This window comes from Suricata suricatta, chromosome 13 (assembly GCF_006229205.1).
Source record: "Suricata suricatta isolate VVHF042 chromosome 13, meerkat_22Aug2017_6uvM2_HiC, whole genome shotgun sequence".
Lineage (NCBI taxonomy): Eukaryota > Metazoa > Chordata > Mammalia > Carnivora > Herpestidae > Suricata > Suricata suricatta.
Genome location: NC_043712.1, coordinates 89659293 through 89669887, shown reverse-complemented (window position 1 = coordinate 89669887; position 10595 = coordinate 89659293). Strand labels below are relative to the sequence as shown.

The window sequence follows — 10595 nt, the reverse complement described above, 5'->3', positions numbered from 1 at the left end:
GGGTCAGACTCTACTGCTCTCTCCTCCCAGGAGGCCTGGGACAGGGTGTGCTCACAGTGTCTACGCAGGCCTCTTCTGTGGGTGAGGTACTGTGGCACTGCCTCGTCCTGCTGCGGAGAAGCCCCCACGGCAGGGACCTGGGTTTACAAAAGCAGGTTCAGGGATGAACGAGGTGAACTCACAAGAGCCAGGGTGCTTGGCCACCAGAAGTCTGACGAAATGGGAACACACAGCCCCTCCGGCCCTACTGTTCGGACCCAGATGAAAGGTGAGCATGCGCTCAGGAAAATCTGACGGCAGCCGGTCCCTGCCGAGGTGCCAGGGCAGGTGACCTGAGAATGCAGCAGGCCCTTGAGGGCAGGAGACAGCCGAGAGCCCTGCCAGCAGAGAGCAGCACCCATCACTAGCTGCCTCAGAAAGCGGCCCTGGGGGACAGCGGCCAGGGCCCTGCAGCTGCCGGGGACACCACTGCTCTGTGCAGATCGGGCGTGCACTCCAGCACGACCACGCTCTCCTAACGGGAGTTACAGTCAGTTAGAAGCTGACTTCACAGACTCCTACCGGACAAAGCGCCAGCCCCACGGCCCGGCATCGCAGACCCTGGTGATAACAGCGGCAAGAACTGCCCACATCACCCGATGGGCACCTTCTGCATCCAGTCACCCTGGGCTTGACGAAATTTCATAACAACCGCCGTGCCAAGAACTATCATCCCTATCCTACAGTGGGGAAACTGAGGCTCAGAGAGAAGTGAGCTAAGTGAGCCAATGAAGGGGGGGCAATTCAACCCAAGGTTTGTCCTCAAGCCAGCACTGCTGTTCACAGCTCTGGCAGGGAAATGGAGGTGGTGGGAATGGGGACATTCCCCCTTGGAAGGGAAGGCTGCGCGCGGGGGGAGGGGGGAGGGGGGCCTTTCAGCGCCAACTGGCCTCCCCTCACTCAGGAGGCTGCCACTCCAGCCCTGAAATGAGAAACCAGGTGGCAAGAATCAGAGCACGTGGCAGAAGGGGATGTGGGAGAAAGCCTCAGCATCTGTGCCTGCGTCAGACTCCGGCGGCCAAGGCCACAGCACACCACGCACTCAGTGGCAGCCAAGGGCCGGTGGGGCCTGCCCTGCCCAGCCAACCGCCGCTCCGCCCCTCCTCCAGGGCTGCTGGGGCTGTCCTCCCCACCTGCTCCCGGAGCCTGGCGGGGCGGCAGGAGCCAGCAGCGGAGGAGTCCTTCTGGCTGCCGAGTAAGAACAACAGGCCTCTTGAAAGAGGTTTCCAATTGGACATGGCCTCAGGCAGCCACTACTCAGGCCAGTCATGGGTCATGAGAGGAAGGGGCCCTGCAGCAGCCACAGGGCCAGGGAGGCCCTGGGGGCGGGGCCTGGGAGACCCTGGCCTCAGCCAGCTGCGCTGAGCGCCAGGCAGCCCGTCGGGCCTGACCGAGGCCATCGGAAGGCGGTGCCGGAGCGGGCCAGGACTTCGGGTCCCCGGGCAGGGCCCGCCCCCGCGCTCACAGCCACGGGCTCCGCCGGTCCTGCAGGAGCGCGCAGCCTGGCGCTCACAGACAGGTGGCTCTCGTTGCACCCACTCATCCCTACGTTCAGAGCAGAAGTCTGGGCGGCAGAGGCCCCCACGGCATTCAAACGTCGGCCTCCCGGGGAGGACGGCACGGGTCTCGCTGCTCACGGCAGAGGCACGCCGCGCCTCCCTTCGCCCCACGCCTCCCGTGACGGGTCCCCGGCTGCTTCCAGAGCTTACCGCCTGGCTCCTGACGGCGGGTCTCGTTGGTTCAGGCCCTGGGATTACGATGCCTTGCTGGACCCGCATTCATCTGGAGGAGGGGGCAGAGCAGCCACACAGAACAAGTCTTGTGCTTTTTATTATTCTTTATTTATTGGTCCCACCACGTAACCCTTACGAGGCCCACGTTCCTATGTGCACTGGCTCTGCAGACACTCGCGCCAGACGCCCGTGTCCCAGGTCGAGACTGACCGCTCCCTCCTACTCCTTCTGCAGGCTCTGCCTCACTTTCCCAGAGTTAGAAGGCATGTTTGTTTGTTTGTTTGCTTGTTTGGGTCTGTGTAAAGGTTCCTTGGCAGGAGAACATGCATATGATCTTAAAATAAAGACAACATTCTGACACTAAGGTAATGCACAGAAAAAAATACAGTACTCAGACATCATTGCAAATAAATACCCATACAGGTAAAGTTATTGTAAATGTAACATTATTTCTCATGGACCAACACTGTAATAGAAGGTAAAAATAGGGGTCCCTACAACTAGGAATAAGAAATGCTTATTCCAGGAAACAGAATTCTTCGACTCTTGCTACTTATATATTATTATAATTTGTCTTTTACTTTGGAGGAGAGAGGACACTTTCTTCCTCTGTGAGTACCAATTCTACTGTCAGCACCGCCTCCCTCAGCAAACCCAGACGGGACGCGCCCTGACCTGCTGAGGGGCTCCACCGAGTTCTGTTTCCTGAAATGAACAGTGATTAGTTACACCAAGCGAGATAATACAGAACATCTCCTCCTCACATTTGCAAAGAATACTACGGCTAGCCCTCACCCTGCATGACCGCCGCCCGGCCTTCACAGACATGGCGTGGCGTTCACACCGCTGGCTTAGCTTGGCCCTCGGGTCCATTTGGTTCCCAAAGCACACTCAAGGTGTGTGTTCACTTTCCTTTCCTCAGCCCCTGAATTTGCAAGGATCTGCACAGTAAAGAATCACTGACTAACAGAATTTTGCACAATTGCTGTTTTCTTTCCCTCAGTGAAGATGCCCAGTTCAGGTATGAAGGTGCGCCCGTTCACACCCGCCGCCCACACTGGCCTTCAACATTCCCAACTAGCTCTTCACTGTCCATTTCAGAGCCCGAACTGCGCTGGGCCACCTCCCGTAACTGATGAAGGCACTACTGGCAAGGATTACTAACAAAAAGGCGTTGAGACCCAACACCTAGAAACCGACGGCTGTAGGATTTTCTAAGTGCGCCACAATCCGGCACAACAACCAGAGTAACAAAACAATTCCAATTTGGAATTTCACTGGTACAGTTGTATAAAATTCTGTTAATCAATCATGCTTCACAATGTCCTAAAACCCAGAAGATTCTGGAATTTGTAGGTAATACTACTCATTCAATAATTTATTTATCTTTTTGTTTTCAAGTGCCTATTACTGTTTAACCCGAGCAAAGGTCAAGTTTTCTTCTTGTTACATTGAACTATTCCTAAGAATAATAATAATACAATATGAAAAACCCCAGAATTGGAATACCCTGGATTTCTTAATGAACATGGCGTTTAAAATCTGTAACCTCGCACGTGAACTGTAAAGCCGCCGGCGCGCAGCGCGGCTACGACTGGCCAGGCCCCTTGCCGGGTCGAGGCCGTCACTGAAGGTCGAGAGCTACACGCTGGGAAAGCACGTCCGGGCCACGTGCCGACGCCAGACCGCACGGCGGGAGCTACGACGGAGTGCTACCGAGCCGCGAGGCAGACCACGGCATCTGAGACCGTCTCTACGGGAAGGGTTAAGGAAGCAAATATAATAATACCAAAATATCAAAAGTGCACAGGTTGATCGGATAGAAAAGGGCGTCTGGAACAGGGAGACCCCGGTGTGGAGCGTTTCTAGCAGGTTCTACGTGAGCCTGACGGCGCCGTCCCAGCCAGTCCCTCGGCCCTGCAGGCAGCAGGGCTCTGTGTCCTCTGCATTAACCACTCGGGGAGCACTAACTCGGGAAGAGCTGCAGTGGCATGTCCAACCAGGTTTCTAAGTGGACTTTTAGGCGGCCCTTCCTTCCTCTGCGAGGGCCCGCGGAAGGGGAGGGGCCGCAGTGACAGGGCCGCGGCCGAGTCCTCCCGGCAGCTACTCTACAGCTGAAAACGGGAGAAAACAAGACAGCGTTAGAACCGGCAGTGGCCCGACCGCCGCAGGTCTGGCCCGGCGAGGGTGCGGTGCGTTAGTCGGCAGCAGAGAAGACCTGCGTGGGTTAGGGGGGCCGTGCCTTGGGAAGACCCCCGCAAGTATGGACAGAAGCTGCATGCCAGGCTCGGCGGAGGGCAGAAGCGATGTGCGGAGCCAGCGGGCAGCCGGGCCCCCGAAGACCCATCCTCGAGTGGGAGGGGCCGCGAGACCCGACATCTCGCCCGCAGAGCGGCCTGGCCCTCGTCTTCCCGCTCCGGCGGTCGGCCAAACCCAGGGAGGTCCACACGGTGCCCGGAGTCTGCTGGGATGGGTGGGGGGTTCGGGCGCAGCGTGAGGGCAGCGCCAGTGCCCCCCAGGGCCACGGAGAGATGAGGTGAGAAGCCCGTCAGGGAGAACACTGCACCCTCGTCTCGCGCAGCCCCCGAGGGGCGAGAGGAAAATACTGAGCAGTCCTGCTCCCCAATGTGGGAGCGCGCAGGGCCTGACGCCAGACCCGGGGCGAGAGCCCTGAAGCTGCCCGCCAGGCACCACCTCTGCAGCCACACGGCGGAGGCGAGCCGCGCACCTGCTGTGGGGACCCGAGCAGGCCTGGGCCTGGGCTCTGGCTACAGACGTGGAGTTCCCCCTTCAGAGCCCTGTGGTTGGGATCTGATCACGAGCAGAGGGTGGAAAACCCACCCTGGAGGCTGGGGACGCCCGAAGCACGAAAGGATGGGCTCCCTGTGAGGACGGAGTCTGGCCAGGCACTTACGAGGTTTTTCTCATGGAAAAAAAACCAAACTGCAGGCCTGGGACCCTCCGATGGGTCACCTCACAGGCCACCATACAGGCATGCAGATCTGACCGAGGCTGAGCCTGCGGAGCCCTGGTCTTGGGTGTGGCGGGCGTGTCTGAGCCACGTGGGCGCCAGCAGGGGCCCTGCACACAGGCGCCTGGGCCGGAGCACACGGGGCTGGGGGAGGGAACTCCGTGCTTGTGTCCCAACGCCGCGTGCAGTGAGAGGCCGCACAAACTACGAAGGGGTGGTCTCTGTAAACGGGGCCAGAGCCTCCAACACTGCTGCTGGTGCCGGCGCTGCTGCACACCAGACACGTGCAGGGAACATGCAAGTCCAACTCCGGCTCTGTCCCTCTCCTCCTGCAGGAGCCAACAGCGCACAGGCCCTGGGAAGCCACGATCTTGTGAAGAGCCCCCGCCCCCCACCGAGAGGGTGGCCGCTAGGAAGGGCGATCCCGAGGGTGGAACAGACACCAGGCGCCCAGGGTCCAGGTGGAGGAGCACGCCGCCTCGGCCAAAGGCTTCCCTCTGTGCGTTAGTCACGGGTAAGACCAGCCTAGCACCGCGGTCCCGCTGCTGCTGGGTTAGTGGAGGTGAAGCGACGGCGGCAGGCGGCAGGGTAGCGGCAGCTGCGGCCCTGTGGCCCTAATCGCAGTAAATATTATACTTCTCGCCACAGAGCACCTGGGTGGTGAGCCCGGCGCCCTCAGCCCTGTCGCTGGCGCAGGCGCAGGTGTGACTTACGCTCGGGGTGCCCGGCTTGGCCTTGGAGGCGGCCTTGGCGCGGCCCCGCCGGGTCTGCTCGTGGTCCAGCTCGAGCAGCTCGAGCCGCTGGGTCAGTGCCAGCTTCTGCTGGATGGCCATGCGCAGCAGGGAGTTGAGCGTCTTCTTCTCGTCCTCGGCGGCTGCCAGCTGCCGCTGCATCTCGTCCAGCTGCGTGATGTACTCGTCACACCTGTGGGGGTGCCAGAGGCGAGTGTGTGGCGGGGGCAGCCGAGAGCTGGAGGCGGGGGCTGCGCACTCTGTGACTGGTCTCTACGGGAGGGGGCCGGGGCGCCGGGCCCTCACAGCCAAACCCAAGGGCAGCAGGGGCACGTTCCTGATCAGTGCATGCGCACAGTAGGTGCTCACTAAGTCCCCTGATGGCAACCAGAGTCAGCGAGAGACACTCGCTGGACGCGCTCCCCACTTGTCCTCTGCTTCCCTGGGACATATCCCTTCTCCCCACCGAGCCGGGAGAGAGAAACCGCCACTCCAGGTCTGTCCCTGAGGGAGGCGGTGCAGGGCACACCTGTGCCTCACATCCACCCGCCAGGGTCCTCCCTCTTCAGGGGCCAAGGGCCAACAGTGAGTCTGTGCCATCGGCTGCACTGGAGAAGCCAAGTTCTTCAAAGGAGGAGGCTGCACAAGTGGGGTGTCCAGGCACCCACGTGCAGCCTGGCGGTGAGGTCTTTCCCAAGCTCTGCCCAGGAGAGTCCCCAGGGAGGCCTGGAGCTCTCTCTCCTGGTCTTTGCCCCTCTCCTCCTACACGGAGCAGCAGTGGCCCAGGTCCGATTTCTAACCCCATCTAACCCACGGCCTCAGCCTCAAGGACCCACCCCGGGTGTCTGCCCAACACCAGCCAGCAGATGGCACTGTGCCCCCTGGGTGGTGGAAATGCCTGAGCCCAGGCCCTGGGCCCCCAAGAAGCCCCCAGAAACGACTTCCAGGCGGAGGGGTCTTGGCACCTTCGTCTACAGCGGGCTGCCCTGCCCAATCCCCGACCAGCAGGTCAGATGGGGAATCCCAGGCCAGCACCCCTGCCCAGTAGGGAACCGTCCCTGTGAATCTACCCACTTGGGGAGTTCGGGGGGGGCGGCTAACCCCTTGTCTGTGAGCCCGTGCCCCCAGCAAACCTCATGCTTCCACTCCGCCCACTGGGACACGGACTCAGCCTCCTCGTCTTGCACGTTAAGCAAGCATGACACTGGGCCCTGCAGCACCCGGACCAGCGGGCATTACCTGGTGGCAAACATGGCTCGCAGCGAGGAGAAGGTGGCCGCGTCCTCCTTGAGGGCCTTCAGCTCGTTGCGCAGCTTCATCATGGTCTCGGTCACCATGGCCTTCTCGTTCTCGTACTTGCTCTTCAGGTTGGCCAGGGCCACCTCAGCCGTCTGGGGGTCAGACACACAAAGGGCACGCAGGTGAGAAACTCGAGAAGCAGTCCGTCCGCGTCAGGGAGTCACGGGGCAGGGGTCGGGGGTTCCAGGAGGGAGAAGCCCCACCGCCCCGCCCACCCGCCCCGCACCTGCTTGTTGGCCTTGAGCACTGTGCGCAGCGTGGTGATCTGCTCCCGCTTGGTGCTCAGCAGAGACTTTAACTTGAGGATCTCCTCCATGAGCGCCTCCCGGTCCTTATCGGCGGCGGGGCCCAGTTCCTGGGAGGCCAGGCGCTGCCGCGACAGCTCCGTGGTGCGGTCCACGGCCGCCTGCAGGTGCCTGATCTGGTCTCGGATGATGGCGATCAGGTTGTAGATGTTCATGGGCTCTCGGCGCGGGTCACTCAGGGGCGAGGGCAGGGAAGGGCTGGGCGAGGGGCTGCTGTCCCCCGCTCCAGCCTCCGCGGCCGGCGGCCCTTTGGGCAGGACGGGAGAGCGACGCCCGCGGGCTGCGGGGCCCTCCCGGTAGTAGTCCAGCACGACGCGGGCGGGCGTCTCGTTGTTGCACATGCACACGTGGTGGTAGAGGCTGGCCAGCTCCTCGCTGAAGGTCACCAGCTCGTCCTGGGCCACGCTCAGGCTGCCCTGCGTCTCGCCCGCGACGTCGCTCACCTTCTTCAGCTCCGCCTGCAGCCGGGCCAGCAGCTCGCGGTCCTGGCGGCCGGCCTTCTCCAGCAGGGAGACCTTCTCGGTGAGTGCCTGGCTCTCGGCCTCGTGCCGGCCCTTCTCTTCCGCGTGTCGGGCCTCGCCGGCCTCGTGTGCGCTGCGCAGGGCATTCAGCTGCTCGCGGAGCTCGCTGGCCTCGGCCAGGGCCACGCGGTACCTGCAGGCCAGGACCTCGGGCCCGTTGATGTCCACCTCATAGTAGTCGCCGTCTTCGTGGCTGTCCCGCTCCTTCTCGCTGTCCAGGGCCGCCCGCCGCTCCTTGCCGGCCTGCAGGCGCCGCAGAGCGCCGAGGCTCTCCGTGAGGCGGCCCACCTCCTCGCGCTGCTCCGACAGGGCACCCCGCGCCTGCTCCAGCTGCTTCTGTGTGTCCTGCAGCGTCGCCAGCAGGCCCACCTTCTCCCGCTCCAGCTGCAAAAGCACAGGAGGCCCGTCACTAGCCCCTGGGGGCCACGCACTCCCAGGACCCCGCCCGTGCCCCCGCGGTCACCCTGCAGATCTCTGTAACACGTGCCGCGGGCATGTCACGTGTGGGCCACGACGGGCCCTCCCCTGCCCAGGGGCTGGGGCGCCCCTCCGTGGAGATGCGAGGAGAAGGGGACAGGTGGGGGTAGGCGGGCCATGGAGCCGACCCTCGGGTTCTGTGCAGGCAGGAAACCCTGATGTGACCCTCCACGGGACACAGAGCCAAAGCCCACACGGGGCACCGTGAGGGGCATGAGGAAACCTGGGGTGGCCCGACCTTCCATCTGGTGACCAGGAGCCTACTGCTCCAGCACCTCCCCTGCAGCACCGCAGCCCCACTTGCGGCAACAAAGCAGACGCTACAGGAAACACAAGTGAGGGGACGGGGACGGTGCGCGGGGCCCCAGGGCCCGGGGCGGGGTGACCCTGACCGCCGCACCCACACCTGCACCAGCTGCTGCTTCAGCTTCTGGATCTCGGAGATGTTGAGCTCACTGAGGAGGTCGGACACCAGGCTGGGGGAGGGCGGGGCGGGGCCGTCCTTGGAGGGCGTGGAGGTCCTGTTGTCCAGGGGCAGCTTGGCCAGGCCGCCGTGCTCGAAGCCGTTGGCCAGGGCCTCGGCGTCGTCGCCCAGCTTGAGGCCGTCCAGGGAGACGTGCAGGTGGCTGGTGTACAGGGAGTCGTTGATGCTCATGTAGTGGGACAGCTCCTTGCGCAGACTGAGCTTCTGCTCGCGCTCTGTCTTCAGCGTCTCCAGCGCCTCCTCCAGCTGCCGCTCTGAGATCTCCTTGAGCCGGATGGCGTCCTGCAGCTGGCTGTTGAGGTCCTCGGCCTCCTCCTCCAGGCGCCTGATCTCGTGCTTGAGGCCCTCGAACTCCACCTGCAAAAGAGCAGCACTCTCCTGTGCCCGAGCGAGGGGGCGCCGGGCGGGGGACGGGGCGCCGGGCGTGAGGAGCACACGCACATTAGCCCACACCCAGACATGTGTGCACGTGCAAAGCACGCAGCTCACGCCACGGAGATGCCCGGAGATAAGAACACACCTCCCTGCCGCACGTGCGCCCAGTTACTTACGATGCTACCAAGTGCGCACTCGCTTTAAAGCCTACAAAACTGGGGGCGCCTGGGCAGCTCACTAGGATCGAGCCCCATGTTGGGCTCCACGCCAAGCATGGAGCCTGCATAAGATTCTCTCTTTCTCTCTCTCAAAAAATCAAAAATAAATTCTACAAAGCTACTTAATTAACACTGAATATTTTAAGAAACATAACACACGTGTCTCCCAGACCATCGCCTCCAAGCGTCCCTCCGGTCACAGGTGCAGGCGCCCTGCAGCTCGGGGGCAGCGCCCGTGCCCTCCGGCCATCCACAGGCAGGGCCCGGCCGCGAGGGAGGAGGCTGGCGGCCCCTGGGAGCGCGGACACTTGCCTGGTTCTGCCTGAGCACAGACACCTGCTTCTGCAGGCTGATGTTCTCCTCCTCCAGCTCCGAGTAGTCCTGCAGCAGGCGCGCCTCTCGGAACTTGTACTCCTTGATGTCATCCCGCAGGCGGCCGCGCTGCGTCTCCACGTTCTGGTTGATCTGCGGAGACGAAGGGGGTGTGGGCAGCCGGCCACGGGCAGTGTGCTCTGTGGTCAATAGTAAAGGGCCTCGGCCTGATCTGACCCTGGTGGCCGCAGCGGCCGGAACAGCTCAGTGCACCTGACCCGCGCCCCCGGCGCCCATGCCAGAGAAACGAAACAGGGCCACACAAACCGTGCGCCCTCGTGCTCAGGCGGCATTATTCGCAGCAACCGAAGATGGAAACCACCCAAAAGCCCACCAGAGGATGAGCAAATAAACAACATGTGGTACTTCCACGCTAGGGGCTGTCCTTCAACCACAACACGGCCTGGGTGAGCCCCGAACCAGACACATGGCTCACGCACTGTGTGACTCCACACACGGGAAATGGTCAGAGCGGGCCGATTCACAGGGAGAGAGAAGGTGGGCAGCGGGGCGGGAGAAGGCCCAAGGGCCTCCCCCTGGGGAATCCATCTCCCCTGGGGAATCCTGCGATGGATCTGGGACGGAGCATGAACCCGTGCCCACGCCGAGTGGGTGAGCTGTCCAGGACGTGGAGTCGGTCACACGGCCTTGCAGATGCGGGCATCACCAGTGTGTGCTGCGCAACCGAACTCGGGATTTCCCAACCTGCCACCACCAGGGGCTGGGCCCCTCGACTTCAGTCCTTTTGACATTCCAGCCATCCTGGGTGTTACAGGACGGTCAACAGCCACCTGCCCTCGAGAGGCGGCTCCTCTCACCCTGTGGCCACCGACACTGTGGTGGACACAGCCAGCAGGCCTGAGCCTCCACAAACCATCTCCCACCCGCCCTGTTTCTGTGCCCCGGGTGGCATCTGGTGGCCACGGGCCAGGCTGGGCCAGCCCACTGGGGTCCTCAGTTGGAAACTCCGTCGCCCCCCACCCCGCTCCTCTGCCCTCTCCCGACGCACTGGCCTCTCTGCGGGTGCTGGCCCCTCTCATGACCACATCCGCGCTTCTCAGACACGACTC

General features: G+C 62.6%; 1 protein-coding gene across 5 annotated transcripts in view; it reads right to left on the bottom strand.

Annotated features, from left to right (window-relative positions):
• Positions 1 to 10595, bottom strand: part of LOC115275723 (inositol-pentakisphosphate 2-kinase) — a 115551-nt gene that overhangs the window by 74365 nt on the left and 30591 nt on the right. For 4 of the 5 annotated variants that reach the window (XM_029919436.1, XM_029919437.1, XM_029919438.1 and 1 more), the window contains exons 3-7: positions 9466 to 9618; positions 8483 to 8917; positions 7000 to 7983; positions 6714 to 6865; positions 5457 to 5667 (exon numbers count right to left, since the gene is read on the bottom strand). In XM_029919436.1, coding sequence (XP_029775296.1) covers positions 5457 to 5667; positions 6714 to 6865; positions 7000 to 7983; positions 8483 to 8917; positions 9466 to 9618 — 1935 coding nt within the window. Of the gene's footprint in view, positions 1 to 1858; positions 3887 to 5456; positions 5668 to 6713; positions 6866 to 6999; positions 7984 to 8482; positions 8918 to 9465; positions 9619 to 10595 lie in introns of those variants that run through there. The other variant, XM_029919440.1, reaches the window with a different exon arrangement.